The sequence below is a fragment of the Ceratotherium simum genome, chromosome 3, assembly GCF_057802395.1.
Source record: "Ceratotherium simum simum isolate JZ-2026a chromosome 3, ASM5780239v1, whole genome shotgun sequence".
Classification (NCBI taxonomy): domain Eukaryota; kingdom Metazoa; phylum Chordata; class Mammalia; order Perissodactyla; family Rhinocerotidae; genus Ceratotherium; species Ceratotherium simum.
Genome location: NC_141902.1, coordinates 17,931,185 through 17,950,079, shown reverse-complemented (window position 1 = coordinate 17,950,079; position 18,895 = coordinate 17,931,185). Strand labels below are relative to the sequence as shown.

The window sequence follows — 18,895 nt, the reverse complement described above, 5'->3', positions numbered from 1 at the left end:
TATAGGGCTTTTGCCAAGATGGCCTCAGCTCCTGCCAGCTATGGCAACACTACCACTAAACCAATGGGGTAAGTCTTTTTAATAATTCTGATTGAATAAGTCTAATACCACAGACCATAATTAGATTTTAATGCCATAAAAACACAGTGTGTGACACTTTGAATGTAGAATGTTTTCACTGTGATACGGAATAAATGTCAGCATGCCTTTGGCTTCCTTAGATAGTTTAAATTCTCATTTTAAAATGTAAGTTAGTATATTTTACATGGTACGGCTTTGTATGCTTCCTCATTCTTAAAACATTACGTTTTTCATTTTCAGAAGATAACTTGAAGTTAAAGCTATTTTTATATCAATGTTGATAACTAATATAGACTTGAAGCTAGACACTCAAGACGTAGCTTCAGGATAAACCTAGGCATACTGCTAAATGATAGGGAGGAAATCCCCAGGGCTGGGTATGACTTCTGACTCCAGAGAATCATGTAGAGTATGTGTGATTTTCAAAGGAGCTGAACAAGATAATTCTAACTACTCTTTTCCATGCCATACTAGTTTCAAATTTCTAGCTTATTTTTTAGAGCTTAGAACAAAAGTGTGAAGCCCAGGGGAAAACAGGTTTTTCCTAGTACCACCCTGAGCTGCCAGTTTCTTTTGGTGTTTTTTTTTTTTTGGTGCGGAAGATCAGCCCTGAGCTAACATCTGATGCCAATCTCCCTCTTTTTTGCTGAGGAAGATTGGCCCTGGGCTAACATCCGTGCCCATCGTCCTCTACTTTATATGGGACGCCACTGCAGCATGGCTTGACAAGTGGCGTGTCGGTGTGCGCCCAGGATCTGAACCTGTGAACCCCAGGCCACCGCAGCAGAGCGTACGCACTTAACCGCTGCACCACCTGGCCGGCCCCCTGAGCTGCCAGTTTTAATGAAACAATTTCCAAAAAACAAAAGCATTCAGCCCAAGGCAGGACCTTGTAAGTGCTTGGCAGAATGAATCCAGCTGGTCCTACCTTCAGACGGTGCTATATGCAGGTTAGCACACTCCCTCAGAGTTACCTGGGGCCAGGGAATTGCCTCAGAACTATCCATTCCAACAGAGATTACTTTCTCTTGTTTCTGTTAAAGACAAAGGATTTCCATCTTGTCATCTCTTCATTTCAGAGGGGAATAAGGACAATAGGGAAAAGGAAAATACATTTGGAAAATCACTCTCATGTATTTAATGAAATAGACTTTCCAGTTTCATGTCTTAAAAAATTATTAAATGTTAAAAGCTTGTTAGATTTCTTATGGATTTTGTAGTTGAGGATTTTAATAAAATGTGTTGTAAGAAAATCTTGGATGATTTAAAGGGTATGCCTAGTCTCTGATATCATAATGCAGGTTTGCCATTCTGTCCCACAAAGCATCCTTTGATTCCATGTGAGAGACTGTTTGAACCACAAACATAAACCCGTTATGGCAAGTCATTTGTTGGTGTTATATTTGTTGTTAAAAATTCAGACAATTGGGAGCCGGCCTGGTGGTGTAGCGGTTAAGTTTGCACCCTCCACTTTTGCGGCCCAGGGTTCGAAGGTTCAGATCCTGGGTGCGGACCGACGCACCGCTTGTCAAGCCATGCTGTGGCGGCATCCCAAATAAAGTAGCAGAAATGGGCATGGATGTTAGCCCAGGGCCAGTCTTCCTCACACCCACACACAAAAGTTCAGAGAATAAACATTCTTCAGAGTTGAGGTAAAATTCACTAGGTGTGTTGTACTTCACATTTTTGTATGAGAGATTTTACGTGTGGTGAGGAGAGTACAGTGCAGCGCTGGATCCAGCTGCTGTGCTGTAGAGAGCATAGTAACTTTTGACCTTCTCAGAATACTTACAGGCATATATGTTTTCAATATGTTAGTATGTTTTGAACTCCTAAAGCAAGTTGTCTAAGTTACTATCTTTAATTTTATTGTTTTAGCATTAAGGCAATCAGAAAAGCAAGGAATTCTCTTTAAGTTTTAATTTACCTAAAAGCTATAGCTAAGGCTAAGCAATTAAAATGTTTTTTTGAGGGTAGCTCTTTATTTTTACATTTTATTAGTAATTATTGACTAGTCAAAATATTTTATTACTATTTTATTGTTAAATAAAATCTCAGCAGTAATATCCATGGAAGCAGAAATTCTCAAGTCTCTTCTGTGTGGTGGAACAAAGGTGTTAGGCACAGTGAGCATCAGCATGTGGTGTATAATCAGGCAAATATTTTATCTGTAACAAGTGGAGAGAGAATTTATACTTAGTGCGATCCTCTTCTTTTGCCCCTAGTCTCTTATCACGAGTCATGAATACAGGATCACAATTTGTGATGGAAGGAGTGAAGAACTTGGTATTGAAACAGCAAGTAAGTACACTTGTTAGAAAACACACCAGTAACTTTTGAACATAAATGTTGACAGGTTGATTGCTCAGCTAGAGCAACTTCTAGATGTATTCAAGTTATAAATATCAGGAATAAAATCAAGGGGTCCTTTACTGGTATATTTAAGAATACGAGAGTATTTTTACATGTGTAGTTCAGAGCTCTGTAATTTTATGCTTTTTTTTTAATTGGCTCATTGGACTTTACTGAAATTCTGATTTTCCTTTACCCTCACAGGTTTGTGAAAGGACATTAATTAACAAAAATGAACTTAACCTATTTAGAATAATGAACTGTTACATAAATGTATATCATTGAAGTTTTAACATATGTTAAGAGAATATTAATAAGCTAATGATATTAAGGGCCAGCCCCGTGGCTTAGCGGTTAAGTGCACGCGCTCCGCTACTGGCGGCCCGGGTTCGGATCCCGGGTGCGCACCGATGCACCGCTTCTCCGGCCATGCTGAGGCCACGTCCCACATAAAGCAACTAGCAGGCTGTGCAACTATGACATACAACTATCTACTGGGGCTTTGGGGGAAAAAAAAAGGGAGGAGGATTGGCAATAGATGTTAGCTCAGAGCCTGTCTTCCTCAGCAAAAAGAGGAGGATTAGCATGGATGTTAGCTCAGGGCTGATCTTCCTCACAAAAAAATAATAAATTAATTAATTAATTAAAAAAATAATAATAATGATATTAATAGTCTAAAGCCCTGTGTAAATTAGAGTAAATGAAGTATTTTAAGTAGGATTTATGTTTTGGGGTACTGAAACTATAGCTTGATTTTATACTTCGTTTGGAATAACAGTCTTAGTTTTACACATAGGACATTTTTTAATGATTTTTGTATTTCTGTTGTTTTTCTGTATTCTAATATATAGATAGTCTGCATCAGAGAGTCATCATTAATTGATTTGGTTTCTTTTCAGGGGGATTTGTTTATTTTTGTTATGGAAATTTTCAAATATACCTTAGTATATCAGACTCTCCTGCACCCTTCATCAAGCTTCAATACTCAACAACCTGCCATTCTTGTTTCATCTTCCCCACTTATATTTTTTATTTTATTTATTTTTGCTGGGATATTTTAAGGCAAATATGAAACATAATATTTCACACATAAATACTTCAGTTTGTAATGAGAAGGATTTTAAAGGCCAAATTAAGAAGAGATGGAGTGAATCATCAGGCATTTAGATCTGAATATTAAGTGTTTACTTACTTCTTTTCAGAAAAAACTAGAAGATCTTTTCTTTCTCTGAACTTCCCCTACACTTTTTATCTTTCTTATAATGTTTGCCTGTGGTCTTTTGTACTGACATTATTATGCTTTATTTCTTCTTGATGATAAGTTCCTTGAGGACAAGGAATTTTTTCCCCCATCTTTGAATTTTCCATAGCACTTTGCATAAAGTAGGTATTCAATTCTTTATTTGAATAAGTGAGTAACATTTTATTATAAAAACCATGATGTGTTAATAAAGAATAGTGAAAATGTTTCATTTGCTTTATTTAATTAAAAGGCCGATTACTTTCTAACTTTCCTGCAGATACATTCCAGATTACATTGTTTCCTAAGTGCTTGGGAATACTTTTTAGCTTCATCATTCCTCTTAGGAATTATTTTCAATTCTTCCCATTATACCTTTCTCTTCCTAGGGAGCTACTACAAAATACTTAATGTACTTTTTTACATTAAGTTCTGGTAGTGGTTCACAGTACTTCCCTGAGTCAGTTTATCTTTACTCTCTTGGACTGCAAAAGGTGAAAAAGCACAAAAATAGCAAGTTGGGCACATTAGAGACCAACATACTGTACTTTACGGTTTAACCTAGCACCTGTTAAGAGAAAAGTTACTTATGACACTTGTTAAAGAACAGTAAAGCAGACTTTATTCAGAGGAAGCACCGCAATGGGATTTTTCAGTCGAGGAGAGAGATCGGGCTCAGCTCCAAATATGTCGAGGAAAAATGGGAATTTATAGCCAAGGAGCCAGGATAGGCATCGGTGGATGGAAAATTACTAAGAGGAAACATCAGGGATAAAGGGGGATTCTGGCTAAACCAACCTAACAGGAGTCTTGCTGAAGGCAGGCCTGTGTGATTGGACATTACTTGGGAGATGGTGGAGGATGAGGACCCTAGTCAGGTATCAAGGGTGATCAGATGTCGAGGTGGGGGATTCTGGCTAACCTGACTTAGCAGGATTCTTTCTAAATTCGACTATGCAGAGATGGACACAGAAGTCCAAAAGTCAAGGCCCAGTTGAAAAAGAGCTCAGAAGAGCCTGAGTAGAGTTTCATCCAGGAGAGAATCTTTGTCACACCACTCTATCATGATAAACTATAGCCAAGATCATTTTGTTATGTGAGACAAAGAAGGAACCTCCAATTCCTAAGATTATGTCATCCTTTTACTAGATAGACTAGCTGTTGTATAACTACATGTAGTTAAATTTATTTTTGAGAGTTACATATTTTTCTTAACACGTCACTGTTAGAAGAAAATCCCAATAGTAAGATTCCCTAAACAAAGTATTGCTTATCACAAATAACTGATGGCATTGAGAAATTACAGGCTTTAATCTTTGGAATGATGATATTTACTTTTTGAACTTATTACCTTAAAGTCACATAATATATGTCCCCTAACAATGCCTGTAATAAGTGTCTAAACTGATTGACTTAAGTATTTTGTTGTGGTAACACAAAAGTTTGTTTTATTTAAAGTTCATAAAATATAAAAACAAATTATCCTCTGTGACCTCAAATCCTCTTGCTTTCCTTAACATTGCAAATAACATACTGCTTTGATATAGGCAGTTTCTCACTTACGAAAGTAAAATTTGAAGTGGTTGGTGGTTACCTCTCTCTATATGACATTTCTGACACCACTACTAGAAGAGCCATGCCATTTTTTTTAAGTGGATGTTAATAAGACTTTTAGGTTCAGAATTAGAGGAAATATTCATTGATTTGGGAGGAGTGGTTCATTTTATATTGTAAAGTAAAAATAAAAGTCACATTACAAAACAGTAATTCCGGTATAATCTTTCTTTGTTGTTTAAAAAAAGAAAAAATAGAGGATACTGAAGGATATACACCTAGGTTTTAAATGTTAGTTTTTTCTGGGTGAGTATTCATCTCTGATAACTACCAAATAATAAATTACTAGAATTGAATTATGGAATCAAAAGGGTGAACATTTCTAATTGTTCTTAATAAATATTACCAGATTGCCCCCCAGAAAAGCTGTACCAATATGCAGTGATTTATAGTGCCTGTTTCTCTATATCCTTCCCAAACCTGGACGTGTATGTGTGTGTACATGTGTGTAATCTTTGTCAGTTTAATACTTAAAAAAGAGTCTCTTCTTCTAGAAGTATTTAAACTCAGAGAAATCCATTTTAAAAGTTACATTGTCCTAATGTTCTAAAATTTAGAGGTACTGCTTTGAAATATCTGTGGTAGGTTGGGAAGAGAAAAGAGATGTCAGAGAAGTGACTGCTAGAGATGAATTCTGTCTGTTTCACACTTGTAAAACTGAGTAATTTATGCCTCTTAAATCTCTACATATTGTTTCGGATTTTTTTATCTGAATAAACATTTCACGCTATAAATAAATTAGGAAAAACGAGATGTCATGTCCAGTTTTCTATGTCACTTATAAGAGCTTTTTATATTTTGTTTCTTGGGCAGCATAAGTTTTATACATCACAGGTATCAGCTATCACATAAAACCATTTGAATGATAGTCATAGATTTTGAATATATTTGTGTGAGGATAATTGTACAAGGGTGTGATGATGATAATGTAGCACAAGGTTGCATGATTTATCTTCTATTTCACTTTCTTTGGCTTATTTGCTAAAATAATCTGTCTTTTAAAAATGAATTAACATCAAATAAATTGCAAGCAGTGGAAGTCAATAGATTAAAAAAGACTTAAAAGATATATCTAATTGTGATGTATGGCCCTTATTATCATTTGAACAAAAAACTGTAAAAAATAAATGTATAGAACAGGAAAATTTTGACATTGGCTGGATATTGAGCTGTATTACGAAATTATTCCCGTAAAATTATTACGAAATAATTAACAATTATTAAACAATTGTTATTGTTAATTGTTAATTAATAAGTGGTAATAGTGTTTGGTTTTTTTTTTTTAAGAGTTCTTATATTTTGGAGATGTATACTGAAATATTTATTGCTAAAATGACTTAATATTGGGGTCTTATTTTAAAACAACCTAGGGGACTGGAGAGTAGGCGAGAGTATAGACAAAATAAGAATTTGCCATGAGTTGATAATTGCTGAAGCTGATTGATGGAAGGTTGTATGTGTTTTACTGGGTCCATGTAATCCTGTTTCTTGATTTTTTGCCATTAATATGCTAGGATTTTGGAAAAAATGCCACTTTATATATTTTATCATTTCCTCATCTGTAAGATGTTGATATGGATTTTGGATTCACTCTGTAGATCCCTTTCTGATTTATAATTTTAAAATTTTAGAAATAGATGGTCTGTCTTGTTCTCCCTCCTCCTATCTTCACTTCACTGACAACTTTCCACCCCTTCTATCCTTGATAATCCCTCATTCCCACTGTGTTTCTGGTATCTGCAAACTCCATCTGATTCTTTACTTGGCTAATTCAGTCTTTAAGATGAGCGTTCTCTTCAAGGAGGTACACATAACTGCTTTTCATTCTCCAGGGCCTTCATAATCAGGACAGCCAGCGGCTCTTGCCCCAGCCCCACTGCAGACTTCAGCGTCAGAGTATCATCCCAAGCCCACGGCTGCATGGGGGGAGTTAGGAACAGTCACCATAGACCAGATGGCAGTATAGGGCAACAAGTAGCTAATTCTAGGGGAACTAGAGGAGAAAACTTTTTTAACTGTTTTGGGTATAGGGCTGTATTACTTTTCTTAGATTGTCTGTTTTTTTAATTTCTGTGCATCTTTGTTTCAATTTTGTTTTTAAGCAATTACAGCATCAGAGATAAAATTAACATTGTTTTTAAATTTTTCTAGTGACTAAAATCATAAAATATGACTATGGTTTTACATAAAACGAGTTAGGGTTTTTTTTTTCAGGTAAAATTTCTAATTTATGTATTTGAAATTTGAAGATCTTAGGAATAGTGATCCTTAATTTAGGATATTTGTGTGTATAGGATTCTGTCTCTCAAATCTATATATATTGGGGTTTTCTACTAATAAAAATTTAGTTACCTATACAATATTTTTCATTTTATTTCTAAAACAGCAGTTTCCAAAAGCAATGAAAAATATGCTTGGGAATTTTTTTAAGGATTAATGGGGGGCCAGCCCCATGGCTTAGCGGTTAAGTGCGCGCACTCCACTACTGGTAGCCCGGGTTCGGATCCCAGGTGCACACCAATGCACAGCTTGTCTGGCTATGCTGAGGCGGCGTCCCGCATACAGCAACTAGAAGGATGTGCAACTATGACATACAGCTATCTACTGGGGCTTTGGGGAGAAAAAGGGGAAAAAAGGAGGAGGATTGGCAATAGATGTTAGCTCAGGGCCGGTCTTCTTCAGCAAAAAGAGAAGGATTGGCATATATGTTAGTTCAGGGCTGATCTTCCTCACCAAAAAAAAAAAAAAAAAGGGTTAATGGGTTTTTCATTTGATTAAATTTCATTTACATCTCTTTTATTGAGGTACACAAATTTTTGTTACTAAGGATAAGTAAAGTAACAGACTGCTGAGCGAAGAAAATTGTATGGTTTTGTTCCGATGTTTTCTCTGTTGGCTGCCACAGTTCAGTTTTTTCAATCAGCAAAAGTTGATTTATCATGTATATAAATTATTATTAATATAAAATTTATTTTTAGAAATGATTAACTCAATTCAAGCCTTCATTTAAACAAAGAACGGAGGCTAGGTAGAACATTAGTTGGTGACAGAGAGATATCAGGTTGTTTTCTGAAGTACTCTTCCTTATGCCTTTAAAGACATGTATTTCCTTTATCAGTCTCTACTCTGGAAGTTTTACTTAATCTGTAACAGTATGTGAATATCATATGGTGCAGCAGTGGTAGATGCTTCTTTTGGTGTTACCTGGTTGTAAAGATCAGACAAACAAAGAATTGTCTCTGGGCTCTTCAACTTTTAAACTATTCTGCTAGAAAGAAATTTTCTTATATTATTTAATGACCTATTTACTGAGGCTTATTTTCAGATATAGCAGAACTATAAAATACAAAGTAAAATTTAATTGTAGCTTTTAGAAAAATCTCATTCAAATTTCCAATTTTCACAAATATATTAAAAGTAATATGATTCTTATGGCTTTACCATTACATAAAATCTTTTCTGAATTTTTCTCCATTGCACAGATCTAATAGTACAATTTAGGGAGCTAAACAGAGAGTTAAATGTAAATAGAGAAATGGATATAAAATTAATTTTAGTAAAATCTTGTAATTTATAATGTTCCCTTACTCCGGAATTTTTTTATTATTTCTTCCTGTTATGTTGCAAAGTGCTTCATCATCTTTTGTTAGTGTTATTTGGAACAAATATATAACTGTAGTTTTTTCTTTTGGATAAAGCCTTTTATAGATTTAAATCTGCACCCAGTTATTCTTTAGAGAAAGGTATGGTTTAGACTTTTCTTACATGAACAAACTCAATTTTATTTGAAACAAAACATAAAAGGTAAAATTTTGAGCTACCTTTTTTTTGAATTCTAAATAGTAAAATTTAGGAAGTACAGTTAGTCAGCTTGAACATTTGGTGCTGTGTTTATATTAAGAAGTTCCTGGCCAGCAAAAATATCAGAGAATAATGAAATAGCTTTAGTTTTACTTGCCTAAGATCATTTGAAAAGGTTTTTACTTGCTGATCTAGAAAAGGAAAAAGAAATGCTTATCTTCTATCTGGGCAAAGTAGCATTTTCCTTAGTGATAGTCCATTTTAGTAAAAATAAAATTTTCTATGACCTGTAAAATAGTAATGTATTATCTACAGTTATTCAAATAATCACATTTAATATTGCCTTTGTTGTATGAAGTCTCTAAGGTGCAAAACTATTCTTTCCAGAACATCCTGCACAGTTCACAAAGGAAATATCAGTTCAGAGCGGGCAGAATACCGTCCCAGTAGGAATGCACTTTGAATAGGCATAATAGTTACTTGGTAAATTTTCTGTACTCCATGTATTATTGTGTTCAAAATAATGATAAAAATAGTCAGATTGAAATGTAAAAATAGTGTTTCTTATCCCAATGCACATAAGCATGTCAAGAGACAATCTTCTGCCAACATCAGCGTTACATATTTCATGTTCAAAGTGAAATTTGTTCTGTAAAAAGACAAGGTGGTATGTCATTGAAAATTTGTCATTTATCCCAGGCAAAATAAAAATGATGGATAAAGTTATGTGTGTATCCATTTCCCCATTTTTCAAAGAGCGCAAGTATCTTTTTGTCTAAAAGAATATACATTAGAAATGAAAGAACTCTGTTAGGTCGTTTAATCTCATACATTTTCACAAACTTTAAATTACTCTGTTTAGAGTAACTCTTACAGTCCACAAAAAGGAAATGGAAAAAAAAAATAACAATGGAGTTCTTATTTGATTGAAACAAAAGCTTGCAATTACTAGTATTAAAAAGCAAACATCCAATAAAGTAAAAAGCCCAAACATGTATTTGTACTAAAACCTGGATACACCTATACATCAAAAGGAGCTTTTGATTTAGAATTATAATTTTTCTATGGAAACTTGAGTAGTGCCTAGAGTTTATAACAGCATTTATAAAATACTTAATCTTAGATGTGTTTAATTGAAAGGTAAGCATACTTAACTGTAGAATTATTAGGTCATTTTGTTACTGGAGAAGAGTTTTGGTTTATTATTATTCTGATATTTAACAAAATACTAATCTCTTCCACAGAATCTACCTGTGACTCGTATTTTAGACAATCTCATGGAGATGAAGTCAAATCCTGTGAGTATCATATAACATTGTACTTGTAAATTTTTTTTTTTTTTTTTTTTTTTTTTTGGTGAGGCATATTGGCCCTGAGATAACGTCTGTTGCCAGTCTTCCTCTACTTTATACGTGGGATGCCACCACAGCATGGCTTGATGAGTGGTATGTAGGTCCACACCCGGGATCCAAACCTACGATCCCCAGGCCACTGAAGCGGAGCGGGCGAACTTAACCACTACGCCCCTGGGCCAGCCCCCGTACTTGTAAATTCTTAAACGTATCAAACTTACTGTAGGAGAGGCAATAAAATCAGGATTTGTTTTGGGCTTAATCACAGCAGACTACATGAGACAAAGAAAAAAGTCCATGTTCTCAAAGAACCTTTTTAGCCATTATCACAGATAATGGGAATTGGTTTTCTTAGCTACTACAACCATTCTGGCCAGCTCTCATCCAAATTAAATGTAGATTATATCCTGTATGTGTAATTCAATGTAAAATATATCCTAAGAAGCAAGTCTATGTGAGTGAAAAAGAACTAGTGCACATCAGTTGGTGTCCTATAAAGAATATTAGACCAATTTAATTTTATGAAAACTAAAGTAGGAAAGGAGTACATAGTGAAATTTTTAAGTGCATGTGTTCAGATGGCACTAAATTGTTTTGGGCTAAAAAAGTAATTTGAGAGAAATAAATTGTTGGATGAATAGACAAATAAATATTGTTAGCATTTGCTTAAAGAATAGGTTTCCAAGCTCTCTGTTTACAATTCAAGAAAGGAATAAAATCATCACAATCTGTTTCATAAAACAGCCCATCCTGTTACTGTGGCCACTAGAGGGTGGTTATCACAAGAGTCTGGAATCGAGAAAGGCAGCGTGATCCTACCCACATAAAATCCTGGTTTGGGTTGATCAGGATCACTATCGACTTGGCATCAAGGTTTAGGATACCAGGCTAAGAAAGAGAGAGAGAACAGAACCTTCAGATTAATGTGTTATTTTTTGTAATTGTTAAAACATGATTATAATAACATTAAAGGAAATTAACAAAAACTAATTTTAAAATCTGCCCATGTGAAAACAAAGATATAGAATAATAAAACAGCCCAAAAGGAGGCAACTCCAATTATGAAAGGAATGAGAGAATTGTCCATAATGATAAGCTAAAAAGGATTGGATTCTTCCATCTGGGGATCGATACAGAAAAAGTGGTATACAATGTGGTAATAATAGACTTTGTTACTACCTCCTAGACTATATGAAGAAGGAGCTCTTCTTGAGAAGCCTGAGAGAAGTATACATGTATGACTGAGTATCTTAGAGAACAGTACTTCGTAATAGGGAGTAAATTTCTAGAAGCTTTTATCCCAAACAATAATAAAGATTAAAAATATAAATAAATGCAAAATTTTACGCAGATGCCAAATCCCCCAGGGGTTAAGGAAGTTTAGAATATTTTAACTGTCCCTAATCTTGAAGTTGAGATGATGAATGATGACGATAATAATGATAATAGCTAAATACATTTTATATTTAGATAAAACATTTATTGTACACTTCTTATGTGCCAGGAACCATTCAAAACATTTTTCATGTATTATCTCATTTAATCTTCATTAGACCCTTGTAAGAAAAATACTAATTTGAGGAAACCATGGCACAACAAGGTCGATTAACTTGCCCAAGGACACACAGCTAATAAATGACAGAGCTGGGCAAGCCATGTTTTTCACCACTATGCTGTATTCATTAGGGCAAGAACCATGCCCTTCAGGGAATCACAGAACGTTCTAGTTTAAGGAAACATTAGAAGTAATTTTAGCTGTGGAGAAGAGGAAACCGAGAGATGTTAAGTGACTTTCCCCAAGTCACACTATTTTTAGTAGCAGAATTGGAACCAAAATCTGCTACTCCTGTGTTCCTACCTACTGCTCTTTCCAACATATACGTGCCTTCCACAACATTTGTCTCTGTCATAGACACATTACGTACAGTTTATGTACCATGGTATCTAAAATTTTTCTTAAATTCAAAATTGACAAATATATCTAATTCCAAAGGTTTCAAATAAGAGAGATTGTGAACCTATATTAGGTATTTTGTATATTCAATAAAATCATGGACATATAAGGATAATACAATGAAATTCTAAAAACAAAAATATGGAAGTACATTAACTTATAAAACAGGTTTATTTTCGAGAAGCAATATAGTATAGTAGTTAAGAGCTTGGGTATTGAAACTAGACTACCTGGGTTTAAATCCTGGAGTTCTCATAGTTACTTGTCATGTGGCTTGAGGAAAGTTAGATAACCTCTGTACCCCAACTTGCCCACCTGAAAAGTAGGGATAATAATCACCACCTTATAGATGTTATGGGGATTATGTAAGTAATTTCATCTAAAGCAATGAGAATAATGTTGAATACGTAGTAAGTGCTCAGTAAATATTGTTGGTGGTTACAAATTCTACCAAATTAATAGATTCATTGAAATAAAATGCTCTAAGCCAAACTTTAACTTTCTAAAGAGAAATTCCATAGTCATGATGAAGTGCTATTTTTTTTAATAGGAAACCGATGACTATAGATATTTTGATCCCAAAATGCTGCGGGGCAATGACAGGTGAGCAGCTCTTATGTCATTTGCTGTAGGTTTCCCCACTCCTGCCAAGAGTGGAAATAATTTAATTGATTTTTTGTTATAAATCAACAATTTCTTATTATTAAAAATTCCAACTATATAGAAAACTAGTAAGTAAACAGTATGTGTAATTTCATTACCCAGAGATAATCACTGGTTATTATACTTCGCATTTTGATGCCTTTCCTTTTGAGTATATACATACAAAATATATGTTCAGATGTTTGGGGGTTTTTTTCCCCTTAATGAAATGATGGCAGTATTACAACTTATGTGTTGGGGAGGGGAATTTGGATAACATGTATGTTTTTAAATGAATATTCTCATTGGACCAAATGAAAAGATGGGAGCTTGATGGTGGATACCAGTTGTTTTGTTGGTTTTGTTTTTTATTTAACTGATCCATAAAATCCAAGCCCCTGGGAACCATTGCTGTAAATACTTCTTTATGGCAATGAAACATTCTGCAGATAATTTCTATATTTTATGACAAACATGATGTGATAAGGTATTTGTTTACTTTATTATGGATATTATTTTTCAAGATTTAATTCATAGTGGTATGAAAAATAGCCTGCAAGATACAGAGAAAGAATAGGCAGAACTGGGAGGTGAAAAGCCTTCCTGGAGTGATTGTCTAGCACCAAAACTTGAGTGACGCTGGTTTCTTGCCTATACCTTATGTTTGGGATCTTCAGAACTTTGGTCTTTGCTTTATCTAAGCTTTCGCATCTTTGTAGGTAGTCAGAACAGATAATCTAGCCACTTGATAGTTGATTATTAGATTGTTTTGGTAACTTAAAAGGTTATTCTCATTTCTGAACTCACCAGAAATGCTGCTGAAGTTGCAGAAGAAGCTGCCGAGAGCAGCGGCAGAGAGCGGGGAGACAAAGAGTAGATCACAGAAGGGAGAGGGTGAGGAGTGACAGCTAACGGGGGGGCTTCTTTGGGGAGTGATAAAAATGTTGTGCAATTAGACAGTGGTGATGGTTGTACAGCTCTGTAAATACACTAAAACCACTGCTTGTACCCTTTAAAACGGTGGATTTGCAACTTTTTTTCTATCTTGATATTCTCCAGCATACATTTTTTCCTTCTTTGTATTTACATATGACTAAGTAGATATATGTTGCTTCTTAGAAGCTTACCAAGGAATTCCTTCAACCCTACCTGTAGTTTATGTGTGATAATGAGGAGGAATATCAGCACTGATAAGACAGAGGAGCTCACAGATTCATTTTTAGTAGACTCAGCCTTCTCATCACGATTAGATCTGGGTTATTAATAACTAGTAATACTGTGCTGCTCACGTCTCACCTCTCCTCACCCCATGTCTACTCTTAGAGGAACTGAAAGCGCTCAAGTCAGAAGTTAACACTGAGGTGGCATTTTAATCAGGGGGGCTTCTGGCCCCTTCTGAGGAGTATTCAGACAGGCCATAGAAATGAGGAAAAGATGATAGAACTGTGGGATCAGCCTCTGAATAAGGGACGTTATAATACCTCTCTCCTCTCGGCTGAGATTTTCAGTAATTGCTTATGAGGAAAACCTGAGTTGTCTTTGTACAGCCTATTTTAGCACGCAATTATAATATCTGACTTATAAAAGCTTTTAAAAACGTCTTTAGTAAAAGATCTCTTGGGCATCAAGGAAGTATTTTTAAAATATATTATAAATATATAAATAATATAATTAATATGTATGTATATTAATATATAATGATGTATATAAATATAAAGAAATAAGCTACAGCCAAATGCAGATTCCTCCTGTCCCCCTTTCCTTCCTAACTTGTTGTGTCCTTCCCATATATGTGTTTACATCGTTTTTTCACAAATGTAGATACCCACAAACTGTAATATGTTGAGTATTGTAAAAATTTCACATAATTTACCACTAAAGTATATATTTTATCAACTCACCTTATACCCAGATTTCTACTCCTTGTGGGAGCTGCTGCTCAGTCATTCCTTCTCCCTCTCAGTCTTCTCTAGAATTTTATTTTCAAGTCAACAGGTTTGCCCCATTCCCTTTTAGACACTAAGACATGTACCTCTTCTAGCTTTTTCCTCTGTATCCCAATTCACTACCTGGCTTAAGAAGGTGATGGAGAAAGCATTGTAAATACATATCTAATAGAGAGTGTGTGTGTATTTCCCATGCCTATTTTATCTATAAGAAATGCCTTGGGTGAAATTTTCAGTATGGTTTTTCTTTGTTACAGCTCAGTTCCAAGGAACAAAAATCCATTCCAAGAGGTAAGTTCCATATAAAAATTCTCTGCCCCTAAGAAGGAAAGATGAAAAGGTGACCAAGCAGTCTTGAAGAATGGCTTTGTCCTAAACATGGCTTGATTATGATTACTGTATGACAATCTTTGATAAATCCAATTCTGTGCACCCAAGATTCTTTGAAAGAAAAAATTCTTAGCAACTATGTGTTCCTGATTTATAAAGCTGCTTCTACTCAGAATAGTTTAAGCTTAAAAATAACTGACATAAAGTTAATTAATTCACATAAAAAGAAGTCTTTAAGATTACAGTGAAAGTTTTATATGTGTGGAACTTTTTTCTAAAATGGGATTCCAAACTTTTGTGAAGATATTGACTTCATTTGAGATACAAAGAAGCTTCTCAATAAAAATAAATACATTAAAGAGCATGTACTAGGGCCGGCCCCGTGGCTTAGCGGTTAAGTGCGCGCGCTTCGCTGCTGGCGGCCCGGGTTCGGATCCCGGGCGTGCACCGACGCACCGCTTCTCTGGCCATGCTGAGGCCGCGTCCCACATACAGCAACTAGAAAGATGTGCAGCTATGACATACAACTATCTACTGGGGCTTTAGGGGGAAAAAAATAAATAAAATTAAATTTAAAAAAAAATACATCCTAAAAAAAAAAAAGAAAAGAACGTATACTAGAAATTATATAAATACTAAGTTTTCTCTTTTTCCTACCTGCAATAAATAACCTCAAATTCAGAAATGCCCTTTGGATTTCTTTGCTATTACTTAACTGAAGAATGAGGTTTATTTTCCTCTAAATTGTTTCCAGAAAAAATCTCTACTTCATTCTACCATTCAACAGACATTAGAAATTTATAAATTTGTAGACTTTTTAGAAATAAATTTCTTTATAATTGAAGTAGCGTCACACGCTCAGGATGTGACTTTTTGCTAGCTAGTGTTTTTTTTACCTAAGATATGGAATAAGTTCCAGACTAAAAACCATGTTCCTTGCAAGTTAAAATACTGTTTTAACTATTTCTTTCAACTTACCTGTTTTTTTTTTCTGTTTGCATTTGTAGGCAATTGTTTTTGTGGTGGGAGGAGGCAACTACATTGAATATCAGAATCTTGTTGACTACATAAAGGTACATTTTGGCCTTGTTTTCTTTTATCATTTGATCTTTTACGGTTGTTCTGTGTCTTTAGAATCCTAGCTTTCTCTGGTGGCTCTCCTGTTCTTATATACTCCCTTTTCCAGAGGTAAAATCCTGCATATAGGGAAAAATGCCCCTATGTTCATTGTTTCCCTATTCCTATCACATTTATTTCTGGCCTAAAATTACACTTGATCTGGAAAACAATGTATCTTATTGATGTAACATACTTTGCAGCTATGTCTCTTAATTTGACTTTAAATGTTTAGAGACCTCAAGTAAGCTCCATTTCCAAAACAAAGTCTCCCTTGGTGAAATGATTTGCTGAACCCATTTACCTGAATAATAAGCACTTTTCTCCCATCCTCTTTACTTAAATCAGCAGCATACCTCTAACACACTTGGAATGTCTGCTTTTTCAGCAAACAGGAGCTTTAGAGGTAGCAAATGAGAAGTGGAGTGCTATTCAGAGCTGACAGCAGCAGAGAATGACAGACAACTGAACAAAGGATATGAAGGAAAGGGTGTAACTTGAAGAGCAAAAACACCACTTTACGTGTAGGGGCAACAGAATTGGCGGTTGTTGGAATGACATTTTGTAGTCTTCATTTATCCACTTAACATTAAATAATGATCAGTCCTTGTGTCCTATGTTGTGTAGAAGGCTGTAATAAAGCTAGAGGTTTTGGTGCAGCAGAATGGAAAAAAGCATAGGCAGAAGAGCTTCAACACCACGAGACACAACTCCTGGGATCCTATCTCAGTTGCACAGGACATGCTTCATCTTCAGATTGTGAACCACCAAGATCCGTGTAAGATACCTTGGCCCTCGGGGAAGCATCCATCTTGTACAAGGAGGGGTCTTTTATACCCCTCTCTGGTCGTGTAGCCAGAATCAGCCTGCATGACCAGGCGTAAAAGCAGAAACCAAGAGAACATGACTGAAACCAGATGCAAACCATCAATCTACGTTTTCTATAAACAGTGCTGACAAACTAGTGCAAATTGTCCCCTGGTCTGTCAATGACCCTTGCATAGGACTGTATTAATCACTAGTTGGTATCTTTCATTCAGGTTTGGCCAACGATCAACAGCATGACTGGTTCCAGGTGTTCCCAGGAATAAACACAGGATTGCAATAGACCAGCTGAAATTAATCCTGTATTTATACATTCCACACACTCCATCCTTGGTTAAGCTTTCATAATTACACTTGTCAGCATTCTTTCTGCATCGTTTTTTTTTTTTTACATTTATAGAACAGAAAAACAAGAAGGATAAACACCAAAATACTAATCATTTGTGTAGTATAGTGACCTAAGTACAGGTATAACTTTAAAGAAATATTGCAGTTTACCAAATATTCCAGTGCAAACTTGCTTTTAATCATCGTTTGACTCTTACCTCTTTCTACCACAGTAATTTTAATTTTGTGAAATGTATTAATAAATTGATTCAATGTAACAACTAATTGATTATTAACTAAATCGAGTTCTTTCTCTGATTAGTCACTTCCATCAGAAGAACATCAGGGCTATCAGTGGTAGGTATGTAAACCCACCAAGTTATCCTTTACTTGGTTTCAATTTACAAAGTATTTTTTGGCCTTAATTATTACCCTCCACCCACAAAAACATGGTGTATAGGTAGGAGGGCACATGCCACTATGACTAGTCGGGCATGCAGCAGATATTTCATGTCCCTGAACCCAGGCACCTTTCTCAACAGATCATCACTTAGGTTAATAGTTACACAGTGGTCTTTAGCTCTGTTGTTGAGCACATTCTTTTGTATGCATTTGAGCAGCAACAGTGTCCTAATTTTGCCTCCTAAAAAGGATCCTCTAGGATATGTAAAACCTGTAAAAGAAAAAGAAGCATTAGAATCATTCTAAGTGCTTATCCCCTAGATGTTGTTAGCATCATCAAAACATATCACAGGGATAACTGCAGATTAAATCCTCCTTAAACCTCTGGGGACCCGCCTTGGACCTTCAGCTTCAAATGAAGAAGGCAGCTTCTGCAGGCCTCCTGGGTATCTGCAAATACAGCTGAGAGTGTTGTTCTCTTGCTCTCAGCCTTTTACAAGGTATCAAGGTTACTGTTAGCTTTCCTTTTTTGTATTGTTCACTTATTGGCTCCCTTTGAGAGGCAAAACTGCTCTTTCTTTCCATTTGTCATTAATTTTTTTTTTTTTAGGAAGATTGGCCCTGAGCTAACTTCTGTTGCCAATCTTCCTCTTTTTTTTCCTTTTTTTTTCCCCTCCCCAAAGCCCCAGTACCTAGTTGTATATCCTAGTTATAGGTCCTTCTAGTTCTTGTATGTGGGACACTGCTCCAGCATGGCTTGATGAGCAGTGAGTAGGTCCACGCCCAGGATCTAAACCAGCGAACCCCATGCCACTGAAGCGGAACACAGGAACTTAACCGCTACGCAGTGGGCTGGCCCCTTTCATCATTAATTTTTACCCAGAACTTGGCTCCTGGTTTAGAAGACCATCAG

The 18,895-nt window shown here is 35.4% G+C and overlaps 1 protein-coding gene across 4 annotated transcripts in view; it reads left to right on the top strand.

The window, feature by feature from the left end:
• SCFD1 (sec1 family domain containing 1) overlaps positions 1 to 18,895 on the top strand; it is a 98,696-nt gene that overhangs the window by 67,901 nt on the left and 11,900 nt on the right. For 3 of the 4 annotated variants that reach the window (XR_015549738.1, XR_015549740.1, XR_015549739.1), the window contains 7 exons: positions 6 to 68; positions 2,307 to 2,382; positions 10,333 to 10,386; positions 12,945 to 12,997; positions 15,240 to 15,273; positions 16,320 to 16,385; positions 17,056 to 17,206. Coding sequence is in view for 1 of the 4 variants with exons in the window: in XM_004421146.3 (XP_004421203.1) it covers positions 6 to 68; positions 2,307 to 2,382; positions 10,333 to 10,386; positions 12,945 to 12,997; positions 15,240 to 15,273; positions 16,320 to 16,385 (346 nt within the window). In the remaining 3 variants the exon portion in view is untranslated. The remainder of the gene's footprint in view (positions 1 to 5; positions 69 to 2,306; positions 2,383 to 10,332; positions 10,387 to 12,944; positions 12,998 to 15,239; positions 15,274 to 16,319; positions 16,386 to 17,055; positions 17,207 to 18,895) is intronic. The other variant, XM_004421146.3, reaches the window with a different exon arrangement.